This window comes from Dermochelys coriacea, chromosome 14 (genome assembly GCF_009764565.3).
Source record: "Dermochelys coriacea isolate rDerCor1 chromosome 14, rDerCor1.pri.v4, whole genome shotgun sequence".
In the NCBI taxonomy this organism is placed as follows: domain Eukaryota; kingdom Metazoa; phylum Chordata; order Testudines; family Dermochelyidae; genus Dermochelys; species Dermochelys coriacea.
The window spans coordinates 1,237,492-1,261,986 of NC_050081.1; the positions used below are offsets into that span (position 1 = coordinate 1,237,492).

Consider the following 24,495-nt stretch of genomic DNA (forward strand, 5'->3'; position numbering starts at 1 on the left):
GGGCAGGCAGAGTCTTGACTTGGCTGTAATTCTGGCTTTTCTTACACAGGAGGAATCCGGATGAGCATCTTCTCTGCATAGCTGCTTTGAGAACTCACGGTAAAGCATGTTAATCTCCTACATTGTTACACGTGTACAGAGAACACAGAGCCGCGCGTAATCCCATGGACACTAGATGCCATACTTGCTCTGCACAAACACATCCGAAACAACGTCTTAGAGTAGAGAACTCCCTCTTGCATGTGGGTTAAACACGCCTGTTTCTTGTACGTCTATTGCCAAAAGTAACTTGGAAGCGTGAAATGTGTCTGACCCTACAAACTGCTCTGTGCATGTGCACAGGGGTCTGGGGCCCTAGACTACAGCATGTGCCTACACAGGAATGAGCCACCAAAGGGTGTATGTTGGAGATAATGTACCTATGGGATGCCCCAGTGTGAGACAGGCTGCAAGCCAAGTGCCTTCAGTCCCCAGAAAAGTGCAAGCTGGAGCAGCCCAAGCTGGAGTGCTGGCCTGGCTCGTTGCTCCAGCAATACAGCTCTTCCATTGACATTGCCACTCTTTTGTTTGATGTGAGAGTTTGGTGCTGGAGGTTGAAGCAATTATACACTAGCAGAAGCAGATTCAGTGGGCGGAGAAGCAAGAACAGTAGGGAGAAGGGTGCAGTGACATTTCCCCTATGGTTGCTAACACATTCCTTGTTTATCTTTTTTTCTACCTGGTTCTTTCCTTTATCTGTAAAGGTACAATCTCCACTCTCTGTTTGGGCCCAATTCTCCCTTTCCTGACCCCGAAAGCCCACTTGCCCTCCCAGCAAAGCCTGTAGCTTAGCAACCACTATTGCAGACACTAGAGTAAGAATACTGACTGTTTGCCTGCAGAGACCGGAGCAGCCTCACTGTGCTGTACTGAGATGGATGCTCTCTGGTTCTCCAGCTTACAGCACATGCCTCTAGTTAACTGGCATCTACAGAAAGCAACCAGTTCAAGCCTTTCATCTGAAACATGTTGCTGCATCTTTGAGTTAAATCCAGAAATCAGCTGAGTGGAATGAGACCAGCATTGTGACCTCACCTCTTGTCTCTAGTATGCTACAATATTCCCTGTCTCATCTGCTCAGTGATCAGCTTCTCCTTCAGCCCCTCCATCCCTTTTTCCATGTGACCCCCTCCCCTGTGCACAATCCGGCCCCTGTGAGCTCATTGCATGGCCCTTGCCCTGTTTGTGTTTAAATCCCTCTTAAAAAGCCACCTCTGCTGTGCTGCTTACAGTGACCTGAGCGGATGTGTATAGAAATTGCCGATTGCTGTTCCCCTTCCCCAGTCTCTTTCTGTTCTTCTGTCTGTGGATCTCCTCCATGTAAACACCTCAGGGCAGGGTTTCCTTCCGGAGGGTTTGGGGAGTTCCTTGCCCAGAGTGGATGCCAGCCTAAATACCCGATAAGATAATAGAACATGAACCCTTTACAAGTCTATTTTTGACCATAAGATCAAGGTGAGGTGCTTGCCTAGCAGGCTTTTAGCACCATTTATCATGTCCTCTTTCCGTGAGCAGATTGGATTTTGCTAGCAAAGGATGAAGAAAAGCCAGTGCTAACCTTGAGGTCAGGAATTCCATATCCTTTCTTCAGTGTAATCTGAAATACATCCAGAGCACTAATATAGGCTGCTAGTCGGGAAAGACTTTGCTTTCCACTCCCTCCTACTCCCACCAACAAGGCATTCCCTCGGGGAGATTCTAATATCCGGCTAATTCTGCAAATGTGGGACACAGCATCTTCAAACAGCACCTGAGCAGAGTAGACAGGAGAGGCTTTTGCTAGTCTGAACACAATAAGAGCTTGCAGTGAACTCCACTATTTCCAAATGAAAAGCATATGAAACAGAGAGCATAGGTGTAAAAAAGTCAGATTTCACCCCAAAACGCTAGGAGATATCTCTTGCCCTAGCATTTCACTCTTACTGCCAGTTCACACCGATTCTCACCAAATTCATCACGGCATTGACCTCATTGTACGTCTCCAGGGCTTCCACCAACAGCTTGTTCAGATACCTGGAGTCTGACACAGCGAGGTACTTGGGCTCTCCAATTCCCTGGGCAAAGTGACAGTAAATGTTGGGCTTCGCAAACAGCAGATTCTCACCAAGTTCCTAGAGAGAAACACAGATAACAAAGGTATTCCACAGCGACTGGCCACCCTCACTTTCTACTAGTGTGCCCCCAGACTGACTGTATCTCCTACCCAAACTCTGCAGTCCTTTCACAAGCACAAGGGCTGGGTGTGGGAAAATGTAAGACCTGAGCCCACCAGCCAGGGGATAGTTTTACTTCACAGCATAATGTTTCAGTACATCTAAGAAATACCCTGTTTCTAGGGTAGGGACTCAATCTTGCAGCAGACTACAGAGACACGGGGGTGCACCTATGCACAGAGCCCCATTGAAGTCAATGAGGCTCTATGTGAGCACAGGGGTGTCCTTGCACACACTCAATTGCAGGATCAGGCCCTCCACCCCAGTGCTGAATGACCACATATGCTCTCACAGCCCATTATTACTTCTGCCACTAACTCTCAACTCTCCCTTTCCTCCCGGCCTCTCAGTCCCACTTATCAGCCTGGATGAACAGTCACAAGTTCAAACAGGGACATGGTGAGACCCCAAGCGCTTCCCTCCCTCTCTTCTCCAACACTGCTGAGGATTCCTCCATCCTGATCGCTATCCAGGCTGTCACCTCCAGCTCCTTGCCGGGCTGCAGCCCGCCATCTGTCTGAGGCTATGTCCTATCATCTCATCTTTGTCTCCCATGCCCTCCAGCCCTGAACTGGACATAAACTGTGGTCAAGAAAAACAACGGCCAGGTAGTCTTAAGCAGCACCTACCAAACCTGCCGTTCTGGAAATGAAAATGACGTACAATCCATGCACAGGCCAGCAAGTGCTGAAAGCCCATTTGCAAAGGTCGATTTTCATAATTCATGTGACAAGAGATAGGTTTGGAATATACACATTGAAATTATCTCTGGAAGAGTATGGCTTTAACTGTCATGAGAACCCATCCATAGAGAGCAGTTACTAACTGGTAGCTATGCTTACCATGATCTGTACAGCTTGCACGTTATGAAATGTTTGAGATGCACTCTAATTCCCATCCTGAAAATCAGATTATGGGTCAACTCCAAAGGCAATATGTATGAGGCATAAATTATATATCGGTAAGTGGGTCTAAACTGCTACTAATTTACACTCCAAGCAGCTTAAAGGTAAAAGTTAAATGATTTAACTGAAACCATCACTGAACCCAGCTCTGTCACCATCAAAGATTCAGCACCCCTTAAATATAAAAGCTGTTAGTGTTTCAAAACATGGCTTACGTCAAAGTAATTTTTACAGGTGGCTGCTAGAACTCTTCCAAAGGTTTCTTTATCTTTCTTGTCAACAAGTTTATCTCCATACACTCTCTCAGCTTCGTGTAGCCAGAGCCGGACTAGGTCAAGAGGAGTTTTAAGGCATTCAGCAGTGGAGAACAACAGTCCCTGCCAAACATACAAATCTGTCAGTCTTAGTTTCTTGATTGCTGCCCAAAATGGAAGAGCCAGCTCTGGAGACAGCTAACAGCAAAAGACATCAGGGGCATGATACATGTGAAAGTGGCAGAGAGAGATAAAACAGACAAATTAAAATGAAATAACTGAAATAAAATACACTCTACCTGAAATATGTTAGAGAGGTCCCGGAGGTTGAAGAGGTAGTGAAATTTGATGGCCGTAGGCAAAAATGATGATGTAATTTTCTGATGTAAGGCTGTTTATGGGAAAACACACTATGTGAGAGCAGCTGGATATCCAAAGAGTACAAATTTTAAAGTATGGAATTATTTTTCTTCAAACATGGCTCAAGTTTTCTTCCTCTCTGAAGTTTATCAAATAAACCAAAATTGAAATTTTAGCTTCATCATTCTTCAGTGAATTTACTGTGCAATTTCAATACAAAGATGAGAGAACTGGATTTTTTCCACACACTCACTAAAAACCCTAAACAACAGAATCAATTTTGCTGAAACTTTAAAACAGAATCATCTTTTCATTGAGACCACGCTTGGACCATTTCACCCCAAAAAGAATTTATTCTTCAGGTTGTGAGACACAAAATAGGAAGGTGGAGAGGAAGCTGAAACTTGACCTGAGTTAAAGCCACTGCAAAAACACACAGAACCTAACCACCACAAACATGGAACAACAAGGCAATAAGAGGTTTCTTGAAACTAGTATATGTGTTAAAGAACCTAGACAGAATTATAATTAAACCAGATCATTTTCATAAGAGTATTGTATCATTCACGGTACTGTAAGGGGAGGTTTAAAAATGTGTGCAATACAAAGAAATACTAATGATTCACTCACAGGTTTCATACACTGTATAGTAATTTTATTTGAAATGGGAGTGGGGTCTACAGTTTCATAGACCATTTACTTTACAAACTTTGTTTTACAGCTACTCATCCTGATGCCAGTAAAAATAGTGTATCGTATGCAGCAGCAGCATGAACAAGATGTTCCCAAATTTGGGTCTCTACAGATAAGCACTAAATCCATATTTAAGCACCTAGTAAGAGGCCTCATTTCCAAGGTGCTGAACAACAAAGATCCTACTAACGCCCATGAAGCTGCAGGTGCTGCCAGTGGCATAGACAGGGATCTGTGTGTGCAACATTAGACACCCAGTGTTAAAAATATATGCATACAGGAAGAGAAACAGGACAATAGAGCCCCAGGTTAAAACCTGGATGCTGTAATGAGCTGGGGCTGGGTTTCTGGGGAAAGGATTCAGCTCCCCAGACCATGAAGTAGCAGCCTGCGGTTGTCCCATAAGTACTGTGCACAGGGAGGAATCCTGGTCCATTCTGGTCTATCCAGGTTCTTATCCCGTCCTCCTCGCCATAGCATCTGAGCTCTTCCTAGAGGCACCTTAAGCAACGAGACTGACACTTGTCATGTGCAGTCAGTGGTCATGGGATACATGGAGTTGTCGATTCCTAGTTCACCTCCAGACTGCCTCCTGCAAACCCCATCCATGGGGCAGAGCAGCACTCCCCACTGCACAGGGCGCTGCAGTGCTCAGCACTGCACACCTCCCCATAACCTGCCTCCCACGAGCATAATGCAATCCCATTGGCTCAGCTACATCCCAAGCTGTCTGACTCTGAGGAAGCGGGGCCAAAGTCCCCTCTCCAATCCACAGTGCAGCTCTCTGCTGCCCACTCCCAAGGCATTGGTGTCAATAAGCACATGCAGAAGAGAGCTACAGGTGGGTAGAAAAATCTTGCTGCAGTCCGAACATGCATTCTTGCTCTAAACATTTCAGTGTGGGATTTTCAAAAGTGCTCAACATTGGCCCAACTCTGCTTCCTTTAAGTCAATGGTAAAACTTCCATTGGCTTTCGTGGGAACAGAGATGGGGCAATGCCTCGTGCTTTGAAATTCTCACCCTTCCACCTGTGCAGAGGCATAGTCAATATCCTGAACAGTTTCAGGGTGCTGCACTGGTGGCTATTTGACAGCTCTCTCCGACACAGCGTGCAATTTACAAACACTGGTACAATAGGTACAATAGATATTGGTGAAAATAATAACAAATATCTGCTCTATATAATGCTGCCTTTCTAAACATTAACGTGTTATTGCTGCTTACCCAGCACTCCCGCAATTAGTGGTGACAGGATCTTCTGAATGGGAACTGGAATGTTATGGATTGTTAAGTGCTGTGCAAGGATGGTGCTGTAAATGGTCACAAGTGCTTCTTGGCCAGGAAAACTCACAGCAAACACACAAAAGTGTCGCTAAAACAAAGCAATTTAAAACCAAACGTATCAGGAGAGGGTGCGACTTCCATCAGAACCCCCATGTTTCCACCTGCCAGGCCACACATTGCCTGGAAATGAATCCACCACAGCAAGTGAGATGGTGGATGTCAGACACCACAAACTAGACACTTTAGCCTTCCATTCATATCAAAAGACCCATAAAAGGGGAGAGAAGGTAAAATCTAAAGAGCCAAACTTCTGGCGAAGTGGATGGCTACCACTGACACCAAAGCTAACAGATGCCCAACCCAATTGTTTCTCCATTGCATACCTGAAGTCTGGAGTCAATCGTAAAGGATCCAGATGTTGGATTCATGCAGGCTACATACTGACAGTTGTGAATGTCCTTTAATGTCAGTTTGTTTCTGTCATACCTAAACAACAGGTGAAGGAGAAGGATGTGTACGTGCCTTTATTCTGTGAAGACAAAGGAGCTGTCCCTCCCGTAGTATGAACCTGGCTCCAAACAACTTTCACACACACTGATCTCTCCCAGATGCCTTTACAGAGAAGATCCAGGGGAGATGATCATCTGCCCACAGTTTCCTCTCTTGGCAGAGCATAACATCTATTGCATAGGAAAAGACATTTTTTGCTGTCGAGAAAATAGTTACTACTCAGGGCAGGTCTATGATTAAAACACTGCAGCGGCACAGCTGCATTGCTGTAGCACTTCAGTGAAGACACTAATAGGCCAATGGGAGAGCTTCTTCTGTCAGCATAGTTAATCCACCTCTGTGAGAGGTGGAAACGATGTCAATAGGAGAAGCTCTGCCGTCAACGTAGTACTGTCTACACCAGGGATTAGGTCGATATAACTGCATCACTCAGGGTTGGATTTTTCACATCCCTGAGCAATGTGGTTGTACCGATATCAGTTTATAGCATAGACCTGGCCTAAGAATAAAAGCAGGAAAGGCCACTGAGATGGACCCACTCTCCAATGCCACTGGGCAGCATTTCTAGCAGCAGGTCTCACACTGGGGCTTGCTATTGGCAATTCTGGACTGTCCTGGTCTCCAGAGATCTCGTGATCCAAAACTTCTATGTTATGGGTTATTCTCTCTGTGTATTTATAATGTGCTGATCTAGGACTCAGAAGCCACAGTGCCAATTCCGTGCTCTGCCACAGACTGCCTGTGTGACCTTGGCCAACTCCCTCAGTCCCTCTGTGCCTCCATTCCCATCTGTACAATGGGGATAATAGCACTCCCCTGCCATACCTTGTGAGGATAACTACACCAAAGATGATCAGGCACTCCGATACTCTGATGATGGGGTCAGATACACTCCTTAGACAGACACCATCACCACAGTAGCATAATCTGAGCAAGAGTAATTAAACACATGGATGAAACAACTGAAGAGTTTAGGTATACAATTACCAGTGCCCATGGTCCATATGCTGCCTGATCAGTGTATGAGGAGCTACTGTGCCATATTTGTCCACTTCAGGCATATTCATATCATCTATGAAGTAAATAAGCTTCTTTGTGCCTGGAGGACCAAAGTTTCTCCCGGATTTCTTCTCCAAGGGCTTCTCAAGAATAGCTGCAGGACAACAGCAACACCAATCCAATGACTTGTGCAGTCATCACTTCCCAGTAAGACGAGCCTGTTTTCAGGCTGTTTCCGGCTAAGCACCTTACCCTGCAGCATGGCCGAGGTCGTGTAGAAGTTAAAGGGAACAGCCTGCAACAGGTAGTCATCAGTGTTCAGAGACTGCAGTTTGTCCACCATCATGACAGACTTCCCTGTACCTGCATTCCCCACTAACATCACAGGCCATTTCTTTGTCACTAGCAAATCCATAAAATAGCGAATCCGGATGGTTTCTGTCGTATGGACCACAGAAGCCTGTTGAAAAGTTATCAATGAAATAAACTATTTTAATCAAGTTTAGCCAAACTGGGTTTGATGATAGATTGTATCTTAAAGTGAGATGTTGAAATGCTTGAGCGTGAACATCTCAGGAGCTGGATTATTCTAAAGGTTCTGCAGTTACAATTGGGGCTTGCGGTTACAGAATTGGACAGGCTTCAAATAAGGTTTCCTAAAAACCCAACCCTTGTCTTCACAGCTCTGCAGTCAGTGAATGCATTGACAGGCTCGCTCCCTTTATTTGGGTTTTTCAACATGTACAAAGCCAGAGTACAGTTTGTGAAAACGTACAAAAGAACCAGGAGCATCTTCTAACACTCCACATTGCATCCAGGTGATAAATGAGCCTGTCAATTACAACAACTCTTTCCTCACAATCTAAGACAGCCATTGGCATTGGAGCACTTAAGGCTTCACCTTGCAGGAAGCAGCCCAGGGGACATCAGTAGAGCAGCTCACACGAGTGTGGGCTGTCAGATCAGGCCCTAGATTTCTGAGGCCGATGTAAACTCAGGACAAGCAGCAAATGCTCCCAGAAATAGGCCATAAATGGCCAACTTTGCTCCAGCCTCACAGCAAACCAGTGCAGAGGAGCTGCTTTCTCCGCAGCAGGAGCAGATTTCCAAGGCAAGACTGCTAACAGCAGGGCACCATGAATACAGTGCAACACAAGCTCCTAGAACATCACCTTACCCACAAATACTGACTCTCTAGGAAACCCAGAAGTCAGCCCTTAACAGTTGCAATGCTTGTGCCAGTGACCGTCTTAACCAGGCCAAATACTGCCAGGGCGCGGCTGTTTTTCCTTCTCAGTATGCCTGTTAAAATGTGAAGTCTTTTGGACCTCGCTATGCTCCCATAGCATGCCGGCTGGACATGCATTATGCTCAGCTCCTTGTCCCAGTTCTCACAGAACCATGGGCAGGGTTACTGTGCTTGTGATCTATTTGGGCTGTGCTCCGTAGACTTCTCGCTGACCTTAAGGGCAAGCTGCAGCGTGCGACTCAGACACAGCAAAGGCTGGTTTGTGCGTACAGGGTAAGGTACTTACCTGGTGCCTAGAGTCAGAATCGGGAAGTTCCACTCCTGCTATTTGAATTCATTAGTTAACTCTTTCTTTAAGCCAAGTGCAGTATGCATTGCCCCTATTTGCCATCTGACTTTTTTTCATTTCCTGAGGGTTAATAGTCTGGAGCCAATATGCACTCAGGAGATGCTTAAGTCTCCCTCCTGTTTGGGCATTCATAATTCCCATATGTTCCCTACCAGTTTTTCTGCCCTATGTCTGGAAACAGGTGTTTAAAGACAGGCTTGAGAGCACAAAACACACCACAGTGAGGGACACCTGAGATGTGTATGAAATAAACAATAGCCGTAGGACTTGCCCAGTGTAGTCAGAGTATGGGCCTGTTTAGATCAGCAGCCTGCCTTTCTGTGGCAGTGGACTAGACCAGATACTTTAAGGAAACCAGTCCCCTCCCACAATGCATCTAGCCAACACTATCCATAGGGAAACAACATTTTCTAGGCACTGTACATTATCCTCTTGCATACTAAATATCACACTGAACTACCTATGTCACTGGCTTAACTTGCATAGCCACAGAGGTTTAGTAATGGAAATAAAATAACCCATTTGTATGCCATGCTGTTCTTGTACCTTATTGCGATCTTGCATAATTTGGCAAGACGTCCTTTACTCCACTGTGGAAGGGGGCAAAAAATTAGTAAGTAAAGTAACAAGAAAGAATCAAAGATCATTTTTGGGAATTACCTGTAAAGGAATGTCTGGGTCCAGCTCAAATGTTGGCACTTTATCATTCCAAAGCATGAATTTCTTACTTTCTGGATCTATGTAATAGTCAAAAATAGTCCCTTGAGATGGAAACTTGATGGTTTTAAATTCATTCACCCACCATTTACTGAACTCTACGCGATAGTCCACAAGCTGAGGAGAAGAAAAACAAACTCATGAAACAGTTTCTAATGCCTTTGTGGGACATGTTCAGTTAGTCACTCTGGCCCGCAGCTTTGCAACACAGGCTATTTGGAGCTGAGATGGATTCTGCATGCTTAGGTGGCTGGCTTTGAACATCTTTGTGGAGTGCTTTAGAGTAAAGCACAAAAGTCTAGCATGCCTGCCCCTGCAGGAGCCAGACACAAACATCTTTACTCAGTCAAAGCCCAGGGTAAAGTAATCTCCCCACAGCCAATTCCAAAGAGGAAGATGAAAAACAAGGTCTCCCTCTCAGCTCCAGCCCTGGCCTTCGAAGTCCTGCCTCAGCCCCCTGCTCTCCAGAGTGTGTCCTCGTGCTGCATAGTGAGTCGAGGGAATTAAATAATTCTCCCCAGCTGGCTGAATCCTGCTCCCCTGCCAATTCTTGCTCTCAGGCCAGGCAACTGTTTTACAAGATTCATTTTCAGAGTATGACCACACTTAACTTCTCCCCTTCCTGCAGTATAGCATCTTGGGGCCTTTCATAACAGGATCATGCACTATATACTGTATAGAACAAGTTCATTAAAAGATTGTTATACAGAGGACAGGGATCAACTGTTTGCCATGTCCACCCAGAATAGAACAAGGACTCAACATAGTTGCAGCAAGGGACATTCAGGTTAGCTATCAGGAAACACTTTCTAACTCTCAGGGTAGTTAATGTCTGGAACAGGCTCCCAAGGGAGGCTGTGGAATGTCCCTCACTGGAGGTTTTAAAGAACATGTTGGAGAAACCTGTCAGGCAGAGGCGCCGACTCCGTGGGTGCTCTGGGGCTGGAGCACCCACGGGGAAAAATTGGTGGGTGCTCTGCACCCACCGGCAGCTCCCTGACCTGCCTCCCCACTCCAGCTCACCTCTGCCTCTGCTCTGCCTTCTCCCCTGACCGTTCCGCCACATCCTGCTTCTCCCCCCTCCATCCCAGCGCCGCAAAACTCCTGTTTCGTGCGGCAAGCACGGGGGGGGGGGAGGAGGAGGAACGCAGCACGCTCGGGGAAGAGGCGGGGATTTGGGGAGGGGTCCAATATGGGGGGGCGGAGTTGAGGGGCACAAGCACTCACTGGCTCCAAGGAAAGTTGGCACCTGTGCTGTCAGGGACAGTCTAGATTGACTTGGTTCTGCCTCAGTGAGAGAGGCTGGACTAGATGACCTCCTGAGGACCCTTCTAGCTGGACGTTCCTATAGTTCCCTTTGTGTATTTTCCAAAGAGCATGTCACAGTTCCCAAAGACTCCCTTGGATTTGGCCTTAGACATTAAAACATGCACATGTATATTTACTGACATTTACTATGTTCACCCCTAGATCTCAAAGTGCTTTACAGACCATTGTAACCCCATTGCATTCACAGGATCATCAAGCATAGGCATCGATTGTTACTTGCCCAAGGTCATGCAGCAAACAAAGGGCAGATTCTGGAATAGAATCCATGTCTTCGGACACCCAGCTCTGTGCTCAGCCCTCCGGCCCAGAGCCGGCCTAGTACTAGTGTTTCTGTTGCATGGAGGGGTCCTCCTTTCAGCCCAAGCTGCCACCCCTGCTACACAAAGCAGTCTCTATGCAGTCTTTGGATGAAGATGGTTACACAGGGGAAGCCTGAGAGAGCAAATGTGAGCTGTGTGCTCAAAGGATCTCTCTCTCTAGGGAATTCCCAGGAAGTATCCTTTTCAGGAGAGACCTAAGCACTTTCTATTACATTATTTTCTGATCAAATTCTCAATTTTTGCATTAACAAAGCAGTGAAACACCAAGGGGAAAATATCAAAAATGTTGCTACTTGGGGCCCTGCTATAAAGTTTGTGATTCTGATCTAGCAGCAGCTAAGCCATTGGCTGTGTTACCCTTTTAAGCATCTATGGCCCTGAACCCACAAACACATAGACATGTGCTTAACTTTAACCACTGACTTCAGTGAGAACATGCATGGGCTTAAAATTAAGTATGTGCATGTGATGGGTTCGCTCACAGAGACCCCCTTGGGACTGTCACCTGATGTGCTGGAATTATTGCTGAGCCCATTTTCCCTGCCATCTTTGGACTCCAGAACCCTGCCTTGTTGAGCCAGACACGCTAGCCTGCTGCAACACAGACCCAGGTCTGGTCCATGCCCCCAAAGCTGCAGACTTAACTGAAAACAGCTCAGCAAGTATTTCTGTCTCCAGCACCCAGACACCCTGCTCCCACTGGGATCCAAACCCCAAATAAATCTGTTTTATTTTGTATAAAGCTTATACAGAGTAAACTCATAGATTGTCCGCCCTCTGTAACACTGATAGAGAGAGATGCACAGCTGTTTGTTCCCCCAAGTATTAATCACTTATTCTGGGTTAAATAATAAACAAAAGTGATTTATTAAGTATAAAAAGTAGGATTTAAGTGTTTCCAAGTAATAACAGACAGAATAAAGTAAGTTACCAAGCAAAATAAAACAAAACACGCAAGTCTAAGCCTAATACATTAAGAAACTGAATACAGGTAAATCTCACCCTCAGAGATGTTCCAATAAGCTTCTTTCACAGACTAGAGTCCTTCCTAGTCTGCGCTCAATCCTTTTCCCTGGTACAGTTCTTGTTAGTTCCAGCTCAGGTGGTAACTTGGGCATTTCTCATGACTGCAACCCCCTTTGTTCTGTTCCACCCCCACTTATATCTTTGGCACAAGGCGGGAATCCTTTGTTCCTCCCACCCTTCCTTCTAAGTGGAAAAGCACCAGGTTTAAGATGGATTCCAGTATCATGTGACATGTTCACATGTCCTGTGAGACTTCATTACTCACTGTCTGGCACCCACATATACAGGAAGACTTACAAGTAAACAGAGCCATTTACAACCAATTGTCCTAGTTAATGGGAGCCATCAAGATTCCAAGCCACCATTAATGGCCCACACTTTGCAAAGTTACAATAGGTCTTCAGAGTAATACTTCATATATCTAGCTTCAGAATCAAGAATGATACATTCATACAAATAGGATGACCACACTCAGTAGATTATAAGCTATGTAATGATACCTTACAAGAGACCTTTTGCATAAAGCATATTTCAGTTACATCATATTCACACTTATAAATATATTTCCATAAAACATATGGAGTGCAACATCACAGTGCATAAATGTTTGCAGTATCAGGACATGTTTTACTGTCAGCCACCTGCAGCTGTTGTGTCCTAAAAGACTGGCAGGGATCACAGAATGGATTGACCATGAACATTACATCTCCTCCCCTTCCCCTCCCCCCCCTTTAAATTAACAATTATGAAATTCACCTCTCTTGAAATTCTTCCACTATATAAATAAAATACAGCAAGCAGAAAATAAATGAAGCAATGTCAAAAATGTGATAATTGTTCAAAACATCCACAGAAACAGTCACTTCTGTTATATAGTCCTTTAGATGTGCTGGCTTCTTCTTGTCAGGTAAAAGGGACTTTCCACCTCTGCAGCACAGGAGTTGAGTCATTCACTTGCCTTGGAAAGTGTAGGGGACTCAGTCTCTGTAAGGCCGTCATCAGCAGCATCCTGCAAAGTGGGAACATATTGAGTGCCACAAAGTGGTTTCATAGGAGATGCATTTCATGTGATTTTATGGGATCCTCTCTAAGTAGCGACCATCATTCCTTTGACCATTGTGACTTCATACGGCTCAGGATAAAAGGGTGTAGAGTTTGTTGTAAAGCTGGAAGTTTCTGACAAGAACTACGTCTCTCACATTGAAACATATGATCCTGGCCTGTTTGCGGTGGTTGGCATATTTTTATGTGATGAGCTTTGCTTCATTGTTATGCTGATGCAGAGATTCATCATTTGCTTTTGTCTCAACTTGTAGCAATTTTGTTCTTAGTTGTTTGCCGAACAGGACAGTTGCTGTTGCTATGCCAGTAGAACAGTGGGGAGGGGTTCAATAAACTACAGGGGAAATGAAATAACTCCTGTGCATGTCTAATCTGTCTGCTGCAGCAATTTGTAGTGCTTTCTTGAGTGTTCACATAAAACCTATCCACTTCTCCATTGGCTTGTGGCCAGTTTGGAATAAGCTTACTATATCTGAAATTGGGTGAACTGCGAGCCTTGAAAAGGAGGACCATTGTCAGCTTTAATAAAGAGGAGTATTCCACAGGCTGACAAAATCTTGGCAGAAGTAGTCCTGACCCTCTCAGCTTGTGGGTAATAAGAACAGTCACCTATAACAACCAGCAAATGTTTTCTATTAGGGAAATCACAAAAATCCCTGCTAATTTTAATCCAAGGGGATGCGGGCAGAGGAGATACAGGAGTGTGACTTTGAAGAACTGTTGCCTGGCATAGCCTGCAGGACGTATGTTTCAGTAAGGCTATCAATCCCAAAGAACTTGACTTTTTCTCTGACCAGGGATTTTGTTTCTACCAGTCCATGGTGACCTTTGTGAGCTAAACTAATCATGTGATCCCACCACAAACATGGAAGAGGAAGCCTTCTATCTCAGAATAAGAGATCCCCACCTGTGATGGTAAACTCATGGGCAAACAATTATAGAACAGCTTGTGGAGCAGGAGTCAAATGTTGGAGGCTACACAGAAGTTCTTTCCATTGACCACTTTGAATAGTTTTGATGACTATTTGGAGACTTGTGTCAGATTCTCTGGAGGTTTTTAACTTGTTTTAACAAGAGAGCTTAGGGAATGGTGTGTGAGAAGAGGACGTTTACATGCACTGGAGTGTTACAATTGTTAGCTGCGTGCCTGGAGAACTAGTCAGCAGGGTTATCCTTTCCAGGATGATAGATAATTATGTAATCATCTACTGCTCAGTGGGAGCTGATGAGCAAAAAGAGGGATTGTTGAACAGAAATTCAAGTGGTTGACAATTATTCTGAATTGTGAAATGACATTTGTATAAATGAATATGGGATCATCCCCATTCTACAGCAAGAGCTTCTCTTTCCATATGAGAGTATCACTGTTTAGTGGACAAAAGAGCCTTGCTGGCATAAGCAATGGTGTAAGTTTGATCACATTGGTCAAGCAGTGTGAGAACTGTTCCTAATCCAACAGTGCTGGCATCTAATGAAAGTTTAGTTCTCTTACCAGGATCAAAATAGGACATGACTACATCACTGGCACTTTTGTTCCTCAAATATATTTTGATGTTCATCTGACCAAACCCATATTTAATCTTTCCTGGTAAGGTCTTTCAGAGGCTGTGTAATAGTAGCTGAACTTGGAATGAATCTGCCACAGTAATTTGCAAGTCTTAATAGGCTAAATCACCTGGGTTTGTGGGCATGGTGGCATTGTGTATGTCCTTCACTTTCTTAGGATCTGCTGAGGCGCCATCTTTGGAGAATATATACCAAAAAATTCTTATGTGGGTTTATTATACTCATATTTGTCTGGGTTTACCGTGAGATTCTGCTCCTGCAATCGTTCAAAACCAGCTGCTAGTCAAGTGTTGTACTCTTCAGATATGGTGCCAAATACTAATGTGTCATCATTCACATTAAGAGCTTCAGGGATTCCAGCTAGTACCTCATGTAAGGTGTTTTGAAATATTTCTGGGGCTGAAGAATGCCACAACTGTGTTGTTTATAGTGGTGTAGACCCATATGTGTCATGAAGGTTGTTATGCATCTTGACTCTGGGTGGAGCTCAAGTTGACGGTATCCTACTGTGAGGTCAAGCTGGGAGAAAAAACTTTACTTCATTTAGATCTGCAATAATGTCATGCACAGTGGGGGTGACGTGTCACTCACACTTGATAGCCACATAAATGCATATCCATGCAAATCTGGATTTTGTTTGGTTGCTTTGGTTTTTGGGCCACTACTATCGGGGAAACCCAGGGTGTGGGGCCTTCCACTCATTCAGTGATGTCAAGCTCTTCCAAGTGTGCTAGTTCTTCTTCCACCAGCTTTCTGACATGGAAAGGAGTGTGTCTGTGTGGTAGAGCTATGGACCAAACCATGTTGTCAACGTGCAATTTTATTTGCTCTCTCTTCAACTTTCCTATTCTTATGAACATATTCTCAAGATTGTACAAGTTGATTTAGCCTGTTAGGCTGTACCCTTTGGATGGAATAATTAATCACTGTATCTGTGCTATTAGGACACCAAGTACATTGCACCGGTAACAGACCAGTCCTTAAATACAAAGTGAGCTGAGATTACACAACACATTGTCAGTAGGGCCTAGATTTCCATAGGCATATACTTTTTCTGCAGTCGGTTGTATAAGCAGTTTCTGTGGCATGCCATCATACGTGTGTTGATCCATCACATTCACTGATGCACCACTGTCAAAACTTCAGTCTCATATCCTCATATGATGATGTGGCATCGTGGTTGAATTTTGTGTTCAGAAGACTTGGTTCTCTCCAGGAATAGTGTGAAAAGATAAGCACTGTCATTTTCTGAGGTGTCAGCTTGGAGTGCATTCATTCAATCTCTGTTGTAAATTTGTCTCAACTTGTGAGAGAATAGTGGAACTACAGACTTTTGCATAGTGGTTTTGTTTTCCATATTTATGACAAAGAACCCTTTTGCTGAGCAATCACTTTGGTGTGGGTATGAACCTCCACATTTGTAGCATTTTACACTTATCTTCGTGGCTGGACCCTGAGTTTTCTGGGGTTGGTTACGATCCTGAGCATGCCACACGCAATTCCTGACTGAGTTCTTAGTGTGGAGTGCATGTGCTGTCTCTGTGCTTGGTGCCAGGTGTCATTGCTCTAGTTGTTGAGCACGTGTTTCTGACAACTTGTTTGCTCAAGCAGTGTCCAGTATTCTGACGAGTCATTTGTGGGGGTGTCTTGGAGAAGTGTCTTCTCAGCTTAGCTGACAAACATCTTTTTATCATTTGGGCTCGTATCTCGTGACCCACCTTTGTGAACTCACGTGAATTAACAAGGTGACCTAGGTGGGCATGATATTCATCCATGTTTTCCCTTCACATTGATGTGCTTGACAGAAGGTATATTGATCATCATCAATGTTTTTACGTGACTTAAAGTACCTTGTAAGTGCTGGTTTTGCTTTCTGATTCCTTGCTATCCCCAATGTCAGGCAATGTTTTAAAAAAATGGCACATCTCACTTCCAGCAAAGTGCAGGAGTACAGCGTTTTTTGTGGTAGAGTCAGCTTCCTTCATCACAACAAACAGCTTTTCTCACCTTTTAAGCCAAAGTTCCCATCTGTCTCTCAGACTGGAATAAAAAAGAACGAGGAGTCCTTGTGGCACCTTAGAGACTAACAAATTTATTTGGGCAGAAGCTTTCATGGGCTAAAACTGAAATGAGATTCATGGACAGAAAACTCAGGACAGTTTGGGAACTTTTTAATTATTTTTATTATTATTATTAAGTGGAGACTGCAATCTAGCAAAGCGTACTGTGTAGCTGTGAGAGGTAAGATAGACCCTGGATAGATTTCTTGTCACAGAACCTTGGTTAGCAGTGTTCTGTGAACACTGTTCTGTGTATTTTGCTTTTTAAACATCAGATAAACATGTTCAGGCTTTCTGATGCATCCTGCTCAAACGGCTGCCCCCACACGACACATGGGGTCTGACGGAGCTAGGTGCATTTGCTGCACAGTGGTGATTTCAGCATGCAAGGAGAAGTCTCTGCCAGGACAGGTAGGGAGACTATTGTTCTTATGGGCAGCTCATCCCTTCTTTTCTTATGTTGTGGAGTTTTGTTTGTTTTCTGGTTCTTGTTGATCCTTGTGGCCAGTGCTGTGTCCTCGCTGATTAGGAGCTTCTAGGATGAACCGCTCAGACACCGTTTAAAGTGAGAGAGTCCCCAGGCAACTGGGTCCATCCTGCAGCACACGCCCCCCCCTTTGTAACTAAGGGAACTCCCGCCTGTCAGAACCAAAGCCTGGAATGGACTCCTGTGACCTAGCTGCTGTAAAAGACTGGCACAGATCTTGGATTGGATTCCCCATAAACACTACGGCAACCAATGCTGATCTTGTGTTCAGAACATAGGAACTGCCAGACTGAATCAGAGCCACGGTCCGTCTAGGCCAGCGTCCTGTCAGTCTTTAATAGTGGCTAGAACCAGATGCTTCAGCAGAAGTTGAAAGAACCCCCATTTCATTGTAATGATGAACTAATTTTCCTTTTGTTCTTTTTATTTTCTGTGACTCAGAAATCAAAAATCATTTAAAAATACAAACTGCTTTTTTTTCTTCAGTCACAAACCCCAGAAATCTCATTTGATTTCCTCAACATTTTCCAGACAAATTGTACATTAGGCTTAGACTAAGCATGAGACATTTCAGAACCAAATAAAATAAAAAAATAAAACAGGAGATTGAGTGGCATTAACTCTGGGGTCAACACTTCAGCCTTTTCGAGCAAAGAGATCTAAAAAGAGAATTTTGTTACCATCCAAGTTGAACTGGCCTTATATTACAAGCTGTCACTAACCTGGTCTTGAAACATTGCTCCTCCAAATGCCCAGAAACACGCAAAGACAAAGTACAGTTCATATAGCTCTTTTGAGGAGTCTGGAGGCGTGTTAGTTGGAGTCAGGAGACATTCTAGCAGATACAGTATGGTTTGTATGATAGTAATTTCAGGGACTGGGGTAATCTTCTTGAACCCAAACCTCAGTTTATCTAGACACGTAGGCAGGTATTTATCAAACAGAATCATTAAGTTGGCTTTTTCAGACTGTACATTTCGCTTCTCAATCCAGCTGCTTACCACACTACAAAATAATGGACATATTTCACATTTCAACATATGGCAATAAGTAAATATAACAGTAATAAGCCTCTTCCGGCTGTGCTATGGAAAAACGTACGGCACTGTGAAATGCATGGCATTCACACTTCAAAGAGGGGAATATGAAACAGAACTCACGGGTTCCAGCCCAGATCTGCAGGGTTGATATAGAGAATTCCAGCCCTGGATACTGTTGCTGGCGTTGCTGTCCTCAAGTGACTGATCTCAAAGAGAAGTCTCATGGTGGGATTTAGTGGGATTCGCTCATTGCTCGCTAAGGTGAGCACCTAAGAGGAAGGCAACCAGACAGAAAAAAACACTTCGTTCCGCAGGAGCAGAAATACACATGAGCTGGTTAATTTAAATTAATCCTCAAGTGAAGTTCTCTGATTTTTAACTCTAACAGCATCTGAGTACTGACCTTATTATCATCCATGACAGTATTCAGAGATTCAATCCACATGGGATCTATATCTCCATCGAGAATGATCCATTTGGGACCAAGGTGAGTGATATTAGCCAGGTCTCGCATCGTTGTAGAAAACAGACCTGCCCAACACAAACAGTGTCTTTGCTCGGTTTTCTTTCTAGTATTTGGTTTCTCCATTTAAACTAAATTGTACAGAAGGAGGTGGTCAAGAAGCAGCCATAATATTTCCTCAATAAACCTGCCAGCCTTGCTAAAAAATTTCCCCTCTAATTCTATGGATAAGCCGAGGAAAAGATCTTCCCATTTCTACAGTCATTTTTAACAGAAGGTTTATGTATTGTTATGAATGAACTGCTTGCTGAGGTTTTTTAAATGCCACCATTTTCATTCAGTATAATTTACAGTAAATGCAGCTACTTACACACTATTAGGGCGTATTGATTGGAAGACGGTTGGTTTCTTACCATCTTTCCATTCTCTAGTAGCTGGATGAATAACTCCAAATAGCTCATCACAGGTTACAGCTTTAGGGTCAAGGTCCACAGCAACAGGCCTTTTTTTCATGGTTTGGTAAGTCTTATTCAGGGATTTCAGTACCTGCAGGGTAAGATGGATGTGCTCATGGATGGAGGTTCTCGAAAGAAGGCATCTACATTCTCTGACATGGTCTTTTGGGACCAAGCAATGAAAACCGCAGAAGAGAGTGGTAGTCTTTCCCCTTATCTTTTAGCCTTTGGCCCTATGTCACAAATGGAGGCCCTGGAAACACTGAAGATGTCTGAGCCACGACACTGGAATCACTTCATGCCCCTCCAAATGGCTGAAAGCCAGTGAACAGCAGCAGCTGGACCTACTGCTGAACAAGATCATCAATGTTTCCTTCAGAGCAAGCAATCTCCCATCCTAGAGCACACTGCACTCTCTTCGCTCTGGAACCAACTGGCTCTCAGAAGTGAAAATGCTAGCACCACTCTTTTAATGAAGAACTGAAATGCAGGCCTTCCTGAATGATCAACAATCTCCCCTTGCCGACACTCCTTCACTCTTAACCTCCCCTGCTAACAGGCTGGGCACCTACTTTCCTCTTTAAAGGCCTCATTCAAAACAGTGAAATCAGTGGAAAGACTCAGATTGACGTAGATAGTTTGGATCCCCAGGTGCCGGGGAGGAACATAAATTTCCTGCCCATGTATAATGCACTGGCCATGTGGTTGTGATCATGGCTCCCACTACTTCTACCAGCAGCACAGATCTGGTGTCCACAGGGAAGGAGGAGGCTATGTAGAAGTAGCACTTCCTTTACCATTACAAAAAGAAAAGGAGTACTTGTGGCACCTTAGAGACTAACAAATTTGTTAGTCTCTAAGGTGCCACAAGTACTCCTTTTCTTTTTGCGAATACAGACTAACACGGCTGCTACTCTGAAATTTTACCATTACACTTTGCTTTTTGAAATGTCATAATTAGGCTTGCTCGTAGTTCCAAGGTTTTGCCTGCTCATGGTCAGCATTAGACATCTGAGTTGGGAGGAGTGTGAAAACTAGGAAATGTATTTTAATTGGAGAAGGGCTCACTGGCTCCAAGAGTTTGGAAAATGCTGCTGCAAGAAATCTCTGTCCATTTAGTCTGCCCCTCCCCACCGCCCCGTACCTGGGACTTGCCACTGCCTGCGTTGCCAATGACAAACACCGAGTGTCTCACTTGGAGCAGCTCCTCCAGCTGCACCACCTTCAGCACAAAGCTCTCTTCTGCCTGCAGCTTGAGCTCAAGGATGGACTGCTTAATAATCTATGAAGTTCAGAAAAGATATGAGAGCTTGTCCTGAGCCACTTTACAGAACACAGAGTCACTACACAGACTGCAGCTACCATGTCCTTGAGAAGAACCAGCGAGAGACTCCAGCTGGTTGGAGCAGCTCCAGAAGCAGCCAAAGCGGGGACCATGGGACACCCAGAGAACTTTCGACAGGGCTTTCTCTGCCCTGTGCTGATTGGCAGTTTGCTTCAATTCTCCCACTTTGCTAATTGTGAGCTCAACTGTGGAAAATATGAGTGACCGTTCAAACAGTGTCACAGTAACTGACAACACACACTGTTGGGAAAAGGGAGACAGACAGACTGAACTAATCCAAATCAAAAGGCCTCCTACTATAACTCAAGGATTGTGTTAAGAGCATGCCTGGTGAACAAGAGAAGGGTGTGACTGAAAATCAGTGAACCAAAACTGGTGTGTCAGAGATTGGGCCTAATTGATGGACAATAATGGAAGGACAGGCTATTCCACCCATCACTCCCTTTTAGGGGAGTCTTTGGGGGACAAGCTGGCCACCACAATGTTGGCTGAAAGAAGGAAAGGAATGACCTTCCCCACCATGGCTGCCACCCCCACCATCTTCTGGAATCCAGCAGGACACCATTTTGTCTATCGTCCTAATTCTGAGATGTCCTGACTAGCCTGGGCCAAGAGAGGGACCCAGATATGCCCCCCCTCCCCCAACTCTGGCTGAATCACACCACCACCTGGGATATGAGACTTTGTCCTGCCCCCACCCCAGCCACTGCTCCCCACTCCCCATGTGACCTTTCCCTTCCTCACGTTATTTCTTCCCTTCTCTATCCCTCTCCTTTTGCCTTCTGCTTAGCTGGCCAAGACTATATTTTGCAACACTTTTGTCAGCCTGTGACCAGAAAGAGGCAGCTAAAGGCAGTGCCCTACTAGCCCAATGTTAGTTCAAGTTCACTAAGTGTGTCCGAGTGGCTGATAAGAGCATGTGCCATCCATGTGTTTTTCCAGCAGTGAGACTGCAAGTGGGAATCAACACCTGAGACAGATGCTGCATTTTCTCCCTTGCTGTTCATTACTCCCCCATCTTGTGTGTTTTTGTCTTCTTTTATCTTCTAGAAAATGGGGTCAGACTTCAGCAAGAACATCAGCTTCAGCCCATCTCAGCTAACTTTTCCCCTCTTCCCAAAAAAGGACTGTTATTGCTGTCAAACAAGGGGAGAGGATTCTTTCTAAAGATTCTCTGTAGCTAGAGGGAGAGGGAAAAAGGGATGTTGTTAAAATGAAAGCCTTAGTTAATACTTGACATTTCAAATGCTTCAACCTTCCCCCGCCCCCTTCTTTTCTGTATCTAAAATAAAAGGCTACAGATGTTCGGTGGTCTGTTTGCCATGGTGCTGAGCAGGCTGGGTTTGCGTACCAAACCCTCTGTAATGTTGGACAGCGATAGGGTCAGATGAACACTTTTGACTCTTTGGGCCCACTGATTCCATCTAAATGAATACAGGAGGTCCCACTCTTGGTTGGCTCTTAGGCACTACCCACTACTCCACTAAGGCCAGCCAGGGATCTGTACTGCACAAGGGGGTCTCCGTTCTGGTTTTGAGACGGTCCCTGCTCTCCAGAACGGTGGGCTGAGGGAGCACCGCACAAGCAGCATACTTGGTGCGGGAGTCAGACATGCCACATGTCGTTCGGAGATTATCCCTTCTGTCTGGCCCTCAGTAAAGAACTTGAAAGAGTCACTTCAAGCTCTTCTTGGCCAGGGTCCCCATGACACAAAGCCTTTGAGGGTGGTGAGGTGCAAGTTAAAGGGGGGATATCACAGAGTGACATTGGCCCTTTGAGAGAGAGCAAGGTCTGTGACTCACCAGCTCACCGCAGCTGGGTTTAAAAGAAGGTACCTGAGCCATACAAATGGGGGACAGCCTGCACACAGGAGGGGAGAGTCAGTGCGGAAAGGGGACGGTGACAGCTGCCTGGAAGAGAGAGACTGAAAGCCCTCCCTGGGAAAATGGTGGAGCTGTCTAGGAGGCCAGCACAGGGGCAAGTTTGCTCCCTATCCTGTTCTAGACAGCAAGTGCCATAAGGCTGAAAATGGCAGAGGGCTAGGAAGCCGGTGGAAGGGCTAGCCCGCTGGCCTTCTTGAGCCAGAGAGGACTGGAGAGGGCCGAAGGCTGAGAGCAGCAGAGGGAGATGCCGAGAGAGCTGAAGCTGGAGGCCCAGAGAGGGCGGAAGGTGGGAGTGAGGCATGAGGAGTCACCGTGGGGGGGACGTGGGGGGTTGCATGTACAGTTTGGACTGTACTGGGGAATTCTGGATTATGGTTGTGGGACTTTTGTTATGATTTATGTGCATGGGACATGTGTAATAAATTAACCCTGTAAGGACTATATATTATTGGAAAGTCTTTAAGGGCTATTTTTGGGGACTCTGAAGGGGAAACTGAGGCAGACAGGTTTGTTGTGCTGCAACCTGCTGCAGGGGGGCATGCCAGGCGGCTGTTGCCCTATGACAGGAAAAAATAGGAGACCCAAGAGCCGCCTCCCACCAATAATCTTAATGGCCAAGGTCAGCAAGGCCCATGTCTGTGCAGTCACCTTTTCAAAGTTCAGATCCCGTTTTCTTGGTACATCCAGTGCTGGGAAAAGGTCTCCAATTAGTCCCATGAACACCGGCAAGTCATCCGTCACAATCTTGGGGATGTTGAAGTCTCGTAAAGCTCTCATTAGGACTTGATCCTCCGCACGGCCAGGGTCACCTCTCTTCAAGGAGCCTGCTACCACCAGCACAGACTTAATAGCTCTCAAGCCCCAGTCATAATGATCCTGGCAAACAGTGAGCAAAGCCTTACATTGCATTTGGGTAAAATAAAATGGTTTTAAAATTAAAAAAACACACACAGAAAAGCCCCAACACCCTCCCAAAAAACCCAAACTCCAGAAAGTCTCCACAGCACCTAGAAGAAACGCCATTAAGCATGTGTATTTGCAGGGGAAACTCCGTTCAACAAAGGAATGAAAGAAACACTAGCAACCTTTGGCTGGGTACTGTGTTTTGCTTCCCTGGAAGCAGATTTCCATTAGCTTTTAAGTCAATTGACATGAACAATGAGGATGCAATCATCGGTATGGGCTTTATTCTATTAGTACGTACTGTGCTGCATCTCTTTATTTTCCAGCTGACCATCCATGCTGCAAGCAGGCTGTCTGTCAGAAGTCACATCAGTGTCTGAGTGGAATTTTCCACAATGTAGCTTAAAATGTTTGGAAAAATACAGGCCAAGTTGCTACTAATAACTTGTGATTTTTAAAAATATATCTATGTCAGATTTTAAAATAGATAAAGTCTTCTTGCTCAAAGAACCGTGGACTAATATTAAATTACCTGCTTAGAAAGTAGCTCTTTGCATAGCGTATAGAGAGTAATAAACTTTCTAGCAAGAAGTCTGGCATCAAGAAAACCTTCTGCAACAAGCATAATTTCACAGATAAGCTCAAAATCTGGGACAACCATAGCGCAGGGTCTAAAGGAAACAAGGTAAACAAAGTTCCATGTCAAACTTTGAGAAAATTAGCCTTTGCACATATACATTCGCTGCGTCCCCTTCTCCAATATACATATGCAGAGCTGAACTACAAGATGACGGAATTTTGTGTGATTGGATTTTCAATATAGAGCCTTCATAATATTATATACATTGTGCATGTGCACACACACACACACACACACCCTCACCCCCACACAGTCTCTCTTGCTCTAATAAAAGTAAAAGAGCCCTTGGTACAGCACAGTGGCAAATCAGAGTATATAATCAGCATACTGTCAATTAACAACC

At 44.8% G+C, this 24,495-nt stretch overlaps 1 protein-coding gene across 1 annotated transcript in view; it reads right to left on the reverse strand.

Annotated features, from left to right (window-relative positions):
• DNAH17 (dynein axonemal heavy chain 17) overlaps positions 1–24,495 on the reverse strand; it is a 109,053-nt gene that overhangs the window by 30,023 nt on the left and 54,535 nt on the right. The window contains exons 38-53 of the mRNA XM_043496557.1: positions 24,045–24,183; positions 23,258–23,485; positions 20,526–20,663; positions 19,340–19,472; positions 18,867–18,994; positions 18,584–18,732; positions 18,146–18,428; positions 9,517–9,690; positions 7,511–7,718; positions 7,247–7,412; positions 6,133–6,235; positions 5,690–5,837; positions 3,711–3,802; positions 3,373–3,534; positions 1,986–2,150; positions 1,598–1,789 (exon numbers count right to left, since the gene is read on the reverse strand). Of these exons, the coding sequence (XP_043352492.1) occupies positions 1,598–1,789; positions 1,986–2,150; positions 3,373–3,534; positions 3,711–3,802; positions 5,690–5,837; positions 6,133–6,235; positions 7,247–7,412; positions 7,511–7,718; positions 9,517–9,690; positions 18,146–18,428; positions 18,584–18,732; positions 18,867–18,994; positions 19,340–19,472; positions 20,526–20,663; positions 23,258–23,485; positions 24,045–24,183 (2,608 nt within the window). The remainder of the gene's footprint in view (positions 1–1,597; positions 1,790–1,985; positions 2,151–3,372; positions 3,535–3,710; positions 3,803–5,689; positions 5,838–6,132; positions 6,236–7,246; positions 7,413–7,510; positions 7,719–9,516; positions 9,691–18,145; positions 18,429–18,583; positions 18,733–18,866; positions 18,995–19,339; positions 19,473–20,525; positions 20,664–23,257; positions 23,486–24,044; positions 24,184–24,495) is intronic.